We start from the raw sequence: 16,432 nt of genomic DNA, 5'->3' as shown, positions 1-16,432 counted from the left end.
AATGTTTTGTATACAAATAAGTGCATTCAGCCTTGTGTGCTTGTTCATTAAGGATCACTGGATGCTCAGCTTTCTCCCGTCAAGCTTGCCGTTTAACCCCACGCAAGCTGCCACTCTATTATGGAGTTGATTGGAGGGTTTGCATTGTTTATCTTACCTTGCTCGGTCTCCATTTCCACTTCCTCCAAGCTCTCCCGCAGTATAATAGACAGCTACTATTGACGGCATCATCTGCCCCCAGGCCTTGTGCACTTACACCTGGTGATATCAGATTGCTTTCTGGAAAACCATCCAAACAGGGCGCACTCCAAAACTTATTACGGCTTCCCGAATGCTGAGGTATTGACAACACGGACTTCACCTGCACCAAACGCTGTTGTTTAGATGCAGAAAATAGCCTGATTTGATGTGTTTTCGAATGAGCATTCGTTTCTTGCTCTTTTTCTGTCTGTCTCTCTTTCCGAGGCAATGAGGTGACAGAGATTCATGATATGTCAGAGAGCGCACCGTTTCACCTGGCTCAGATGAGATGTTATGATCATCTGCTTTCTAGTCTCAGCTTCATCGTTTTGTTATAATTGTATAGGCTCCAGGTATAGCTCACTGTGGCTTTTCACTCAGGGTTTGCTTCAGAAAACTGACAAAAGTTGCAAATTGGGACGTATAAGTAACATGTCCTAACTACCTCTCTTTTTTCATTTTAATGCTTCATATTTATACAGCTGCCACGTGAATCGACTGTAATGCAGGGTCCATTAACATTTGCCAGAATATATATTGGAATATGTAGTGTAGCCTATATTGCCAAGTATATATACTTTTTAAAAAGTAGCACTTTACAGCATGAGCTACTTTTATCATGCAATATAGCCTATAAAAGTTATTAAACAAACAATACAAATTAATCCATAAATAATAAAAACTCAGACCCAATGTGTATTTATTTATTGTTAAAGGGCACATTTTAAAGAAAAATAATAAAAAATCTTGAGTGTTTCATAGTATAATTTTGTTAATAAATTAAATCTAGACTTTTTAATAGTACAAAAAAATTTGACAAGTATCTTGTAACTGACAATAATTTGTTATTAATCAACTAATATTGTCTACATTGACTAGTTTTCCAGTGGTAGGCTGATAAAGAGAAACTAGGTCTGCCAGCAATAAATCTTTCCAATATAATTATTTCAATTTGTGGTGGTCCACTTTGACAATACATTTGGAATGTGTTTGTAAAGTTCTCTTTGGATCAGTTAAACATGTTGCACTGGAGGAGGGGAAGGGTGTAACTCACACAATTTACACATATACAAACACACAAGGCCTGCGCTACAGAGGAGGCTCAGGAGAGAGTCTGTTTGGCATGGGCTGTTGCGTTAGCAGGAGAGCCGGGCTGTCGGGGGGCTTGTAGGCCTCCTGGTTCTGTACTGAAGTGGGAGATGGAATAGGGGTATCTGGGGATGCTGGAAAAAAAACAGAAAAGCTATAAAACACACTTAAAGTAGCTTGGTATGTCATGAGCAAATTATTCATTTCAAATAAAATAACACTGTTTCACTAATGTATGATGTCTGGTCACTGACACTGACTATATTTATGATAAATAAAAGAAAAATGTTTACCCATCTGCTGTGAGTGTGCAGGTCCAGGTATGGAGCTAATGACTATAGTCTGTCCTGTTAATGGAACCTGAGGGTGACCATTGTGATATAAGTGAGGTTGTTCTGTGGTTAAACCTGCAAAAATAAATGTGATTATTGAGTTACTATATAAAAAACAGTGTTCAAAAAGTAAGTAAGCTTACAATACTGAACAGTCAGCTAAAATTTCAAGTTTACCACATTCATCTGTGCCTGTTGCATCACGTCCATAAGTAAAGAAAAGAAGGTCATGCTACTGTATATGGTGGCAGATATGCTACTTCCAACTTTTGACCACAGATGGTGACAGAGATACCAAAGTTACATAGTGAATATTTGAAGTAATATCGGCTCTGTCACAATGGAACCCTAAGCCCTCACGATCTTACTCCGTATCCCCACTTTCGTGACATAATGTCGCTTTGACTGTCGGGAAGAAGTCTGCTGTGGAGCTCACGGGCCCGGCAAAAGTACACATATTCACGGGCGCATATCTACTGCAAATGGGGCGCTTACTAGCATCTTTCTGAATCCTAAAATTACACCTTACGGTCTTGTGGACTTAACGGACATGTGCACGCAGCGGCCATTGTGATCCATACGATCGCAAGTGCACATGAAGTGTGCCATTTGGGACAAGGCCATCAAAGTCCCTTTTAAGGCAAGACACTTCACTCTTTGAAACACCTCTCGGACAGCTATTTAATTCATGTGAGTACAGCTCCTGTCTCTTTGAATGGGGAAACATCAAATTATCCAAAGCTGTTCACCAAGCTTACAACTAAATTTCATATTTGAAATTACCAATCATATCTGACAACAATTGTCTTATAAATTTTGTATCTAAACGCTCAAATAATGACAAAAAAAAAGCATTTTTTCAGGCTGGACCAGCCAATGCGCATGTGCAGTCACAAGAGCGCATCTCAGAACACTGACTGCTATCCTAAAGGCAGCAGCAATGACTTTACTAATTAGCGATTGGCTTTTTTGTTTTGAAGGCGGGACTTATTCTGCTATATGTTGCACTTTTATGAGCGCTTTGTATGATGGTCCCTTTATGTCCCTTTATGTTGAACATTATGTTGACTAAAAGCAACTTTGCAACTTCATGTCATCTAACTCTCATTAGAGTATTAGTAGACTGTCTGCTTAAAATCTGCTAACTCTTTATTGTGATGGTCCTCCAACAGACATTCTTCTGACTATAAGTAACTTTGCAAGTATGTCAACTTATTTTAACCCTAACTCTACCAGTGTACTAATACTCTAATAACACTCTAATGAGAGTTAGTAGACATGCAGGGGCAACGTTACTTATAGTCAACAGAATGTGTTAAAGGGACCATCAAAATAAAGTGAAATTGTTTACTGTTGGAACTTCTTCCAAAAATTGTCTCGCATCCCACAGCATTCACTGCCCCGCATCAATACACATCAATACAATACATTACAGAACTATAAACACCACTTGAATCAAATGACAATACATAAATAGTCCATACCTGGCTGTAATGCAACAAATTAATCATTTCTATTTTTCCTGAACCCTGAGGCTTTATTAGACCCCCAACTCAGACTTAATAATTTAAAAGACAGGTGAACAAAAGATTATGAAACAACTTCTCGAAAAAAAAAAATGTAGGACGGGACTTGATTTTGTTCCTTTTGGAATTGGATTGTGGGATCGTTGTTGTTTGCCATTGCTGCGATCTCATGTGAGCGACAGGGCACATAAATTTTTCAAAAATAATGATGTGCATGAATAAACCATTTATAATGAATATTATCACGTCACCAGAGAGAAGTCTGTCATTTACTCAGGAAAGATTAAGATATTTTGATGCATTTTTTTGAAAATGAAACTTATGCATGGATTAATCGTTCTCAATAAGATCAGTAACATTTAGAAAATAGCTATGGCGAATCCACATGATTTGACATAGCATTCATGTCCGTAGCATAAATTATTAATTTTATACTTGATGTTAATTGTTATGTAATGCTAATTATGAGCAATAATAATAGTAATGTTTCCTTTAGCTATTCTACCATAATCAAATGATGCCGCTCCAGAAGTAATGTCTTAATATGGTATACAGCACATACATTATTTTGCCTCATCATTTTACATTTTCCAGTGTAATATGCGGCATTATAAGAGAAAAATCAAGCACACTTGTTTCAGAATAAAGTACATGCTTACACCTAATTTAAAAAATGATCATGAAACATTTTTCCGCTTCAAAAGCCCATGCAATTGAATGCTTCACCTCACACTCACCCCCAAGAAGCATCTCCTGCAGGAGGTTATCTATTTTGGCAAGACCAAAAAGCTTGATAAACTGTAGCTGCTCAATCATCTGCCAGGTGATGCTTTGCAGAGTAGGAAGCAGCAGCAAAAGCTCCCCGAATCGCCCACGCGAGTCATACTGCCGGTCATTAATGTAGTCTTCCAGACTCATTTGAACCTGATAGCGCATCGCCTTGATCTTCGAGGGGTCTCTTAAGCTTTTGGCATCTAGAAGAAAAATAGTAACATGTATGGCTGTGTTTTAAGATAGATAATAAGTGTTAAATTAATGTTCTGTTTTATTTGCATATACCTGGATCAAAGAACACAATGGCCTTTAGAGCTGCATATTCATTGTCATCAATTTGGATGTCCTGGAAGGGTAATACCAGTTCATCCAAGACTCGGTTGGATACGCGACCTATTTCCGGCTCAGGGCAGTTTCGATGGACAACACAGCCATTACCTGCCAGGAAAATAATAAGCAAAAGATCAGCTCGAGTTAGTGTGTGTGTGTGTGTGTGTGTGTGTGTGTGTGTGTGTGTGTGTGTGTGTGTGTGTGTGTGTGTGTGTGTGTGTGTGTGTGTACAGCTATGTTGAAAGGTGAAAATGACTTTCTATTAGAAGTTACCTAGAAGCAAGAGGTCTTTGTATGGCATTGACCTTTTAGCCACACCCAGCAGAAGGTGCTCGCCAGCATGAGCACGTAATAAACTAACCTGTAAAAAAAATGAGACCTGGTTTAACAGTTTTCTGTAAACCTACTAAACCATAATGAAATGTAATGAAAATATGCTATACTATAAGGAAATGCTAAAAAATAAAATAAAAGCACTCACACACACACACACACACACACACACATACACTACTGTTAAAAAAATGTTTGGTCAGTATGACTTGAGTTGAGCTTTTGAAAGGAGTCTCTTATACTCAGCAAGGCTGCATTTATTTGATCAAAAATACAGTAAAAACAGTCATATTGTGAATTTCTTTCTATTTAAATATTCATCAGCAATTACTCCAGTATTAAGTATCACATGATCCGTCCAAAATCATTCTAATATGCTTAAGAAACATTTCTTATTATTATCAATGTTAAAAATAGCTGTGCTGCTTAATATTATTGTGGAAACTGTGATAGCTTTTTTCAGAATTCTTTGAAATTCTGTTCAAAAGCACAGCATTTATTTAAATTTTTGGGTGAACTGTCCCTTTAAATTGAAATATATTAGAATATTATAAATATATTTTATCATTATAAATGTAATCCTTATATATAGTATATATAAAATGTAATTAGTCAGACTCAGGATATTTTGAATGGACTTGACTTTTAGAAACAAATAGTGTAATTATTATCTCTACCAGCAGAGGGATAACTGGGCAATCCTAAGCAGCCAAACACTTGCCATCTTGCCTACTACTAGTTTATTGCAGGGGACAAAATGCTAAACGAGTCATTCATTTTGGTCCAGAAGAGAAAAACTGCCAATTTTTAATGCATTAAAAACGGCTAAAAATAATTTAGTAATTTTTTAGGAGTACACTACCATACAGTAGACCTCAAAGCTAATACACATGAACTAAATGCCATTTTTATCATTTAAGCTCATAGTTAAACACCCGAAGGTTCTGCATGTTCAATAACAATAAATGCAAGGGGGGGGAATCCGAAATTTAGAGCAACACAGACAGCATGCTAAATGGAGGCTAAACCAAGTCAGCCATGAGAATAGCAAATATTGAGCTCCGGTGAACGGCCCTGCAATTTAACCCAAGGGCCTCCCCAATTAGCACAGCCAGTGTTGCTTTCCAACGGCCATTACCTGGTCATCAAGTGGCAATTCGCCGAAGGCTGGGATGTACTTAGCCCACTCTACCAGAACAAGCAGCTGTTGCTTCATAGATTCACAGACGTCACTGATAGTGGCTGACTTTTTCTCTGAAACATCAGCAGGGCCCATTGGGCTGGCAGCGTTGATCTGCTGAGAGACAGAAGAGAGAAGAACTGAATTTACAGTGTCCTCTAAAAATGCTTTCGCACAGAATGTTGCCTCTCTCGGGGTAAATTCACACAGGTACTCATGCAAATAATTAGAAATGTTGATGACACTCACTGACTGATGCTCAAAGAAAGCAACGCTCATGCAAATTACAGTTGTTATTTATCTCTCTTTGTTATTATTAACTACGGAGCAGAACTTCATCAGAGTTACTGTGATGAAACCTCTCTTCCTTCTATAATCAGCCCTGTTGCTGGTTAATTTTTGTCTTTGGTGACTATTTATCTCTAGCAGAATGCATTAAACCCATACACCTTTGCTTTAATTGACAATCATGGCAATGATTTATTGCTCAAAAGCAATAAATGTTACTGCCGCTGATACCGTAATATGCATGTTTTTCATTTTCCGTGTCTCTGCCCTGATATTCTTTCTCTTTCTTTTTGTGTGTGTGCGTGTGAGCGTTTCGATTAACCTTGATAGGACAGTTTACCTGCTGCGAGAGAGCTTCAGCATGAGCGAGGGCTGTGATTGGCGGCAGATCATGCGAGTCTTGCATGTTCCTCCTAGAGCTGATACGGTCCCGCTCATTCTGCACAGCTTAAAACAAGCACAAACAATTTTGCTGATTAGTGAGCTAATAACAGTTAGGAGTTATTACTGATTAGCCAAGATGATGGGTGTGTTTCTCAAGCTTGTTTTGCAGAAAATCACACTGCCAAGAAATAACACACACGAACAGCCAAGAAATAAGGGGTTCACTGGCAGAATAAATAATTCCTTCTAATGTATTTTAATGTAATTAAACGGATTAAGAGTCAAAAATGACCTTTTTGCCACAGCTGTTGTGTTTTGCCACATAATGATGAATGAATTTGGAAAATTTGCCAGCCATAAATATCTCCTACTGGGCATGTTATTGTATTTTGCATTACTTTACTTGCATTACATTTTAAAATAACTTTATAAATACTTTGCAAACATATTTATTTAGATGTTTTTTGGATACTTTGTTTAAATTATATTGATTTCTACTGGCAAATAGCAGCTGAAAATAATAAATATATTGTCCAATAAAAAATGTTATACAGGTATGTGTGATTTTTCTCATATCTATACTTCTGACATTGAATCAAACTTCAGAAGATACCTGGTGAGAAAGAAAATAGCCTAAGATGGTTAATCTTGGTTGGCTATTGGTCTTGGCCAGTCTTAATTTATGTAGTTTGCTAGTTTAAGATGGGTTTTGGCTGGAAGACCAGTTTGACAGTCAGGTAAACAAAAACAAAAGAAGTTATTTTGTTTATGTAGGTAAACAAACAGTTGATGGACCACATTGACTTTCATAGTATTATTTTCAGTGTGGTCCATCAACTGTTTGGTTACCGACATTCTTTAAAATATCTTCTTTTGTGTTCAGCAGAAGAAAGAAAGTCATGCAGGTTTGGAACAGCTCGAGGGTGAGTAAATGATGACAGAATTTTCATTTTTGGGTGAATTATCCCTTTAAGCCAGCTAAGACCAGTAAACCATCTTAGGCTGCTTTAAGCTATTTTTTTCTCAGAAGAAATGAGAAACGATGGTGAGCAAATTAAATAATAATGCATGACTGTCGTACAAAACCCTGCATAAGCTAGAGGTAAAACTTTAACTGACCACAGAACTGAACAACGTGTACGCACGGAAAGTGAGGTGGAGAGCACATGATCGCCCATCATAAAAGTCTAAGCCAAGGTTATATATCCAATAAACTAAACATCCTTGTGTAATCAGGGCAAGTTTTATGGCATCATCTATTTTACTCACTTGAGTTCCCTCTTCCTTGTTACTCCATGAGATTTCTGTTCAAGACGGTGGGAAATGGGAGCATTTGTGGGAACAATTGCACGCATATATAAATGTTTACCTTCTTTCTTCATTCCAGCTCGAAAGCATTTGTGAAGTCTGCAGAAACGGCACTGGTTCCGTTTGTCTTTATCAACAACACATTGACGATTAAACCTGCCCAAAAAGAAGAAGAACACTTTTTCAGAAGAGCAAACACCATAGTTTGTAAACACCTTGTTAACTTTAAAGCAATAAATTAGATGTATATAAAAAAATAGTCTTGGTGCGTTTTGGTTAATTATTTGTAATTAGAACTGGGAACTGTAAGAAATGTAATGTACAGGTATGTGGTTCTGATTCCAATTTCACTGAACAATTCCAGTTCCTTAGTCATTCCTTAAACTATTCTCTTTTCATTTTTAAATAGACATGAAGACATGGCAGAAGTAACAGCTTATGGTTCAGCGAATTGGTCAAATTTAGTTCAGGACTGATTCGTGAGTCTTTTTGTCTGATTTATTAAACCGAACCAGCTAATAAGGGGCACTCAGTTGTGAATCAGGTTATAGTTTACACTTTACAATAGTAAAAATAAGGTTACACTTTATTTTAAGGTGACAGATACATTGTACTTACTTAAATAATTACTGAGTAGTATTAATTAACTACATGTACTTACTATAGAGCTATGGTTAGTGTTAGGGTTTGGTTTAGGGTTAGGGTTAGTTACTTGTAATTATGCATAATTTACTGTTATTACTATACTATACTATACTGTAAGTAGCAACGTGTAACTAGTCACCTTAAAATAAAGTGTTACCAAAAATAATCCAAACATTTGTTACAGAATTTATTCATCTTTGTGAGTTCATTGTTATTTCATGTTAGCTCAGGTTCATTAAATAATATACAACATCTGATATTAATAATGCATTAGTAAATGTTGAAATTAACTGAGATTAACAAATGCTTCAGAGGTAGGTCTATTTTCATTGTTAGTAACTAATGTTAACAAATGGAACCTTGTTGTAAAGTGTTACCATGTTTTGTTATGTTTGCGGAAACCATTAATGCAACAGAATGTCATTTAAAAAAAAAATTATTTCTTAATAATAAAAAAATCAGCTCTCGATTCTCATCTCTACAGCTAATTGAAATAAGTTTAAATACTAAATTTAATAAAACTGAAATAAATGTTTTTATTATATATAGTATATATATATATATAGTAATATAATATAAACTATATAATATATACTAGCCTTTATATAATATAACAGATATACCGGTAAACACATTTTCTTCCACCATAAAAATGATTTTCAATACACAATATTCACTTTACAGTGTGAACATCTCAGTTGGATGAGCGTGATGTACCTGCAGGAGTAGACATGACTCTTCCTGATGCTCCGGCGGAAGAAGCCTTTGCAGCCATCACAGCTAGACGCGCCATAATGTTTACCTGTGGCTTTATCGCCACAGATTGCGCAGTTGGAGCTCACGCCATTTTCTCCTTGACTGATGCTGGGCTCTGTCGGCATGTTTTCTGTGAACAACAACACTGACAGTCAGGATTGAGATCATCACAAAACTGTTATTGCCACCTGAACACTTTGGTTTGAGTTGCAAAAACTGTTCATTCAGTCAACCGAGGGCTCAATGATTCACTTGGGTGGCTTTTAGATCTTTTAAAGTAAAGTAGAGAGAATCATGTCTGTTGTACATCCAGAACACTAAATAGAGGACATCTAGTGCTGCTACGCTTCTAGATGCTAAGCTAAGCATGCTAATTCAAGCTAGACTAACAAACACAGAGCCTAGTGAGTCTCATAAAGCTACAACACGACACGTCCATCAAATCTCGGCCTTTTTACTCGGTCTCTCGATCATAACTACTAATGAGGAGAATAAGAAAGAGTTCTGCATAAGTGAACAAAGGATGCTCATCCTAAAAGACCTTCTAAAGCAACAGAGAGTGGCACCCTTCTGTTCATATAGACTAGGATGAGAAATCAATCATTCCTTTGTGCATCCAAAATCATAACATTTCAACAAAAGAAATGCAGCAGGGGACTTTAGCCTTTTATGCGCTGAGACTGATTGGAGCCCCCCGCTGTTGTAGGACAGACTTAATTAGGATTAGCCTCTGTTTTATCGCATAGACAGATACTCAATGGAGATTGACATCTCATGGATAAATGTTAATGTGGGTTGAAAGCAATCTCTTCTGATTTAGTTTATTCCCAAAGTGATTCCTTCTCATTTCAGAATAAAACATCATTTGAATGCAAAGGGCACGTGTGGTCGCAGAGAGGAAATTTCATTCTGGCGGCTGTTTGAAGTATTTAGTTTCAGAGTAAGGTGCTACAGAACTTAAAATGAAACAATGAGAAATGGGGTGGAAAACTATTTCACTGCATTCATGGGCTTAATTAAAGAGACAGATAATCCAAAAATGAAGATTCTGCCATCATTTACTCACCCTCGTGTCGGTCCAAACCTACATGACTTGCTTTCTTCTGCAGAACACAAAAGAAGATATTTTGAAGAATATTGGTAGCCAAACATTTTTGGTGACCATTGACTTCCATAATATGGATAAAAAAAAACAAAAAACATTTGAGACATTTTTCTAAATATATTCTTTTGTGTTTCACACAAGAAAGAGATTCATACCGTTTTGGAACGATATAAGAGTGAGTAAACAATAAAATAATTACAATTGAACTATCCATTTAAGCACAGGATTATTAAAAAAAAAAAAAACTGAAAGAAGCCCAGATGTACACAAATTAGCCGAATCCGACAAACAATCCATCTCAAACTCTTTCCTACAATGTATTAAATGTAAACTTTGCATGAAAATATAAACTTTTAAAAAAAATTGCGCAATTTTTTTTTAACACAAAAGAAACACACAGTTTCATTTCACTATGTGAAATCTATTTAAATTTGTAATACATTCGTTTATCTATTTCATCTTTTTTTTTTCTTAAGTCAAGTTTCAGTTCCCAGCATGCTTTGCATGGGAGTGGACTGGTTGAGGATGATTCAGTAGTGTCAAAAAAAATTTTTTTAAATTTTATAGAATCAGGTAGATGTTACCACATGGCATTTTTTCGTCAATGCTTACACAGTTAGCATTTATCTAACAGATTCAGTCAAGTTAGTGTGACTGATAGGTGTACTAATTTTAGGAAAATCTGAATTAATTGTGTCTAGCTGTCCATCAGAGAGTGTGTGTTTGCCTTTAAATAGTTTATTTTCCAGTTATTTTATGACCTTTCTCTATCTCTGTGTTTAGATGTACTGTAAAGAACTGTAAAGATAACTGGGATATCTCTACAGCTATTTTATTCCAGCATTAGGTTAATGGAGAACCGAACTGGATAAATCACATCAGATTGTGATGACGAAGTGGCTAAAGATATGAACCATGGATAACCAAAAAGGCCTAAGTTTAAAAGTTAGAAGTGGCAACATAGCACCCTTGACAAAGAAATTTCCCATGATGACCCAGTCCCTTCAGTACTTTTATTATTTAAATTAAAGTACAAAATAAGATCATGGGACAAACAACCTTTCATGCTTCAAAATGTCCCTCCTCTTATAACTTCATTGTTGTTCCTGCTTTGAATTAAAGGGATAGTTCACCCAAAAATGAAAATTCTTACATCATTTACTCACCCTTAAGTTGTTCCAAACCTGTATGAGTTTTGTACAATGTAATACAATGGAAGTCAATGTGGCCCATCAACTGTTTGGTTACTGACATTCTTCAAAATATCTTCTTTTGTGTTCAGCAGAAGAAAGAAATTCATACAGGTTTGGAACAACTTGAGGCTGAGTAAATGATGACAGAAATTATTTTTTTGGGGGGGCGAACTATCCCTTTAACATTGAAGTTGTACAAAATATACTAAACTTACACTTAAATACAATATATCCCGTTTTGTCCTTTTTTTCCCAACCTATCAACCCACGGAGAACCCTGTCTCTAATCCTGAGACTCAGAACTCTTTTCTCAGGATTTGAGTGAAACCCTCTGTTGAATTTTAAACTGAATGGAAAGACTTTCAAAATAGTTAGCTAACAGTTATCTCCTTTAGGAGGTAAATGATTCTGCTGGGACAAATCATTCCAGACAGTTCAGACAGCTATTAAACCAGCCATGACATGGCGCCTGTCCCCTCCAGTCATACCAAACCAAATTAACACCCACCTCAGTTCGAATTGACATTAATTCAGTTAACAGTTCAGTAACAGCACTATAGCAAACACAAAATTGGACCAGAATGATCATACTAATCCAAGCACACGCAGCATCAACCCCATCTGCTTCAAAAGTACTTACAAACGTATTTTTGGACAAAATACACAGCACTCACCACCACAATAAAGCACCTCTGCATTCTCAAAGCCCAGTGTGCTATAGGTCGGGTCTAGACCCTCGCAGTAATTGGCTACATCCATGTCCAACAAGGATTTAGGGAGAGGACTGGGTGAAAACTTCATCCCTTCCTTGCTATCTCTACTTAAAGTCGTCCTGGGACAGTGTCTCAGGGAGAGAGCAGCCTTAGGTTGACCATCTCTTCAGAATGCTGATTTGTCATCTTCTAAGACAAGGGAGGAGCCTCGGCCAAGACTCCTCACCTCCTTGCACAGAACTTATCTTCTCCCCTTATCCTATACTTATCAGAAGGATGAAGAGATAACAGTTTTCCCCATTTGTTCCAGAGAGAAACCAGAGGTTTTATTGGTGCAGCCCAAACAACAGGCCCTGTTCTCAGGCAAAATGACAGTCTTACAAAGTAATGCACCATCCCTTAACCAAAATATGGCAAAGACTGCAGGATAAACATTTATAAATGCACATTAGGAGAAATAGGAGCTTCCTTTTGTAAACAAGATGTTGTAAATCGATGGGGTTTTCTCAGCTTGGGATGTGCCATGGCTTAAAATGAAGTTGCATAAATGTTAGGCTTTTTATATGTTAATGCTTAATTAAATTTTCACAATATTTTAAAAACTAGATATCTCAGTTACAGCAGCTCTGATGTAATTATATGATTATTATAGACATAATTTACATTCATCTGACATAAATTTAGTTTTGCATGTTATTTAAACAAGACTAAGAGAATCATTTGAATGTAATATATTGATGAGCCATTTTTTCTTAAATGGATTCACACAAAAATGAAAATTACGTCATCATTTACTCATCCTCATTCCCTTCCAAGAACACAAAAGAAGATATATATTTAAAAAAAAAAAAAAAACTTTCTTTGTACAATGAAAGTCAATGGGGTCCAATGTTTATTTTGAACTGCAGTGGTTTTCAAAATATCAAATTTTGTGTTCTGCAGAAGAAAGAAACGTATACAGGTTTTGGAAAGTAATGGCAGTCGTTTGGAGGCAAACTATCGGTTTACCTGACAAAAAAAAAAATAAACTTTTCTGACAAAATTAGAATAAAAACATCACAAAAAAAGACATCAATGCAGCACCGACTGCCCAATTCAATGCATGTGCAAAGCCATAAAGGAAACCAAACAAGTGTCTCTGGTCAAAATATAGTTTTAAAAACATTCAACTTCAATGAAATAGTTTGCCATTTGGTTTCCCTAACAGTTTGTTTAATTTAAGAATATCTATAAGTGTGAGAACTGTGCTTTTTCTGTACACTAAACTGTCTTACTCTACTTAAATCTACTATAGAGAGTCAAACAGAATATCTCCATTACTGTACAAACAGAGGCTACAACAAAAACAGAAAGACAGAAACAGAAAGACTTTAAATATTTGACATTAGATTCAGTAAGCACATGGATACTCTGAGGAAACACTGCACAGGTTACATTTTAACTTCACTCCAACAAACAATGTTTAAATGAGGAAGTGCTCAAATGTTCACGTGATAAGAGTTTTGCTAGCCAGGTGAGGGCATCTATTCCATGCCCTCTATTTTCAATACATTGCATTACACCTCACTAACAAATCCAATGCAGAGAAACGAATACTTAACTTAAAATCAGATTGCAATGCTCTAGTTGATCTATCATACAATTTCAAAAGCAAAATAAATTCAAAGTCAAACTAGAACTAGAAGTAAACTGCTTAGAAGTAAAATAGGCTATCACCCCAGGACTGGGGGAAACTCGCAGTATCAAGGTAGGCTAGTTGGCTACGTTCAGTTTTGTATTTTAAAAGCCCATTGATATGACTTGTTTAGGCAAGTAGCCCACGTATACTAAATATATTACGTATAATAAATATTTACGTATGATAATAGTAGTAAGGCATATCTTAATGAAAAATGCAAAGTAGGCCTAATTTTAAACGTAAATGTTGCAATTATGCTTAGATTGAATGTAACATATTTTAAACTTTTTTTATTGACTAGCTATAACAAAAATAGCCTAATAATAATTTAATATAACCACTGCTTATTTGTGCTCACAAAATAAAATCCTTAACATTTTTGTCAACAAGAAGAAAAAAGACACGAACGTCGACGTCACAGCCTGATCTGTTCAAACCGAGCGATATTTTATTTTCCCATGTAGTAGCTAGGCTATAAGGACTTCTTTAAATTCCTACATTCCCAGGTAAAATGTAGAATCAAAGGCTAATCGTTAACGTTTTAACGGATTATTTTTTATTTAACTGACCCATAATTCAATGAGCGCAATTCAAAACTATCAGGTCTTACCTTCTCCACGTCCAACAACGATTTGCATTAATCCACCAAAACCCAACCGAACATGGGTCAAACTTTTATGCTAATAAATATGATGTTTCGCTGTTGTCAAATTCGAGTAGATGAAGTGTTTAATGTCATTGGATAATACTTTTGGTGGTGTTGGGGGAGCCTCTCATTAGATCGATTTACTAAACAAACTGAAAGTTGGGTGGAGATGTTAAACAGTAACTAGCCCCAATAAACCAGAACACATGAGTGTTACACATGAGTGTTGCCTGTGCGTGGGTTCACGACGTCAAGAACACGGACAGTAGGCTACGAAGCCTAAGTAGAAGAATTTTAATTTTAGCCTAATAGGAATAGTCTATCTTATGAAACAGAGATTTTTGTATTTTTCATAAAAAAAAAAAAAAACCTGCTTATAAACAATTTGTCTGAAGTTACGCTAGTAGCCGAAATCATTATTTTACAGAACTTTAATTTTACCTTTCAACTAGCCAACCTCCGACGTTCTCCAAGTTGACCAGAAGAGGGCGCCAAATCTCTATTTTCTTGTCTTTCAATGAGAGGTCGAGCACCGTTTGGTCATTGTTTTATACCCAGATAGCACACGTACGTCGGGCCGACGTTGGCCCGATGTACAAAGTTCCATCGACACGATGTCGCTCAGAGATCGTTTGCTAATCGGCAAAATGTCGCCGCGACATCGGCCTTTGATCGTAAATGACCTCCGGCCGATGTTTGAACGATGCAAAGCTGTAAATCTTTGGCCGCTCTGCATGGGTTTTATAGGACCTTTATTTATTTAGGCCGAACCTTTTGGGCTACTCCTTACATTAGACACCATGCGCTGCATTCATTGACGCACGCACTTACGAACACACACACACATACACACGCGCGCGCGCACAGAGCGGAGATCGCGCTACAACACTCACTCTCAGCAGCACAGAAACTGTAATCAACATTGCCCCGAGACTTAAATTGATAAAATAGCTTAGATAATGAACACATGCAACTTTCATTACTCAAAATGGCCATATTCAAGAAAAAAAAAGTCGAATAGTTTGACACTTCCATCTTACCTCGCACTCTTTCAACGTTAAACTGATGGAATACGTGCTCTGCTTCTGTGAACAGTAAACCCCGCCTTCTTTTATTTGATTGGCTATCTATTTTGATGGTCGCTGTAAGGTAGACTTAAAATGTAACTTTTAAACCTTTTTGTCATCCTAAAAACAGAGCGGAGCAAAAAAATATATAATATTGGGGGGACAGTTTTAAAAAGTAGGCTATACTGACATTGAACAATATCTTAATTTTGTGTCTAACTGTCTCTAGTATAATGAACAGACACAATTAAAGTTAAGACACTTTATTGACACCAGAAAGAACTCCAGGAGAAAATGGATCAAAAAGGAACAGCAACAATGTAGAGACGGATTCCTCCTGGCAGCCTGTACAAAGGGAGAAACATTGAGAAAAAACAGTTAGGACTTTGCGAAGAATACAATTTTAAACATTTACAGGGGTAAGTCTGTGATTTGATTGCCGTCCGAATCCATAATGTCAGTGTTTTTTCTCACCCAACCTGCGTAAAAATCCCTGGCCAAATTACCTACTGTTTTTTGACAAACAGGTCGTGTGGGGATTCAATTGCTGTCTGAATCCACATCTCTGAGTTTACAAAAGATTCAAAATTTACTGTTTAAATCATTTTATATCACTGCCGAGCACCGTACAAAAGATGTACACTTTTATTACTGAAATGCTGGAAAGTATTTACGAGAACAATATTTCATCGCAGCTCCACCTCAGCGAACAAAAATGGAAAAGAGAAGTACGTAAAAATGCTTTTTGAACAGATTTGAAATGGTTATGCAAAATATGATAACATTTTTAAGTAGGCTAGGCTATTATAGTTTGGATTATGTTTTATAATATCCCATGAGTCCTA

The 16,432-nt window shown here is 36.5% G+C and overlaps 1 protein-coding gene across 5 annotated transcripts; it reads right to left on the bottom strand.

The window, feature by feature from the left end:
* Positions 1–924: 924 nt before the first annotated feature.
* Positions 925–14,772, bottom strand: hnf4g (hepatocyte nuclear factor 4, gamma). Of its 5 annotated transcripts, none has more exons than XM_079601045.1 (10): positions 14,485–14,662; positions 9,147–9,315; positions 7,846–7,940; positions 6,433–6,539; positions 5,763–5,918; positions 4,565–4,652; positions 4,247–4,399; positions 3,925–4,161; positions 1,623–1,736; positions 925–1,463 (listed from the first exon to the last, which is right to left on the bottom strand). In XM_079601045.1, exons 1-10 carry the CDS (start codon positions 14,510–14,512, stop codon positions 1,330–1,332), a joined length of 1,281 nt encoding a protein of 426 aa, XP_079457171.1. In that variant the 5' UTR covers positions 14,513–14,662; the 3' UTR covers positions 925–1,329. The 5 variants fall into 5 exon arrangements, with proteins under 5 accessions (XP_079457171.1, XP_079457172.1, XP_079457169.1 ...); XM_079601046.1 differs by lacking the exon at positions 14,485–14,662 and adding an exon at positions 12,158–12,385; XM_079601043.1 differs by lacking the exon at positions 14,485–14,662 and adding an exon at positions 10,252–10,479.
* Between the last annotated feature and the right edge of the window lie 1,660 nt (positions 14,773–16,432).

Source organism: Phoxinus phoxinus (assembly GCF_949152265.1).
Source record: "Phoxinus phoxinus genome assembly, chromosome: 24".
Lineage (NCBI taxonomy): Eukaryota > Metazoa > Chordata > Actinopteri > Cypriniformes > Leuciscidae > Phoxinus > Phoxinus phoxinus.
Note: the sequence above shows the minus strand (reverse complement) of the source record. Positions and strands in the feature narration are given on the sequence as shown.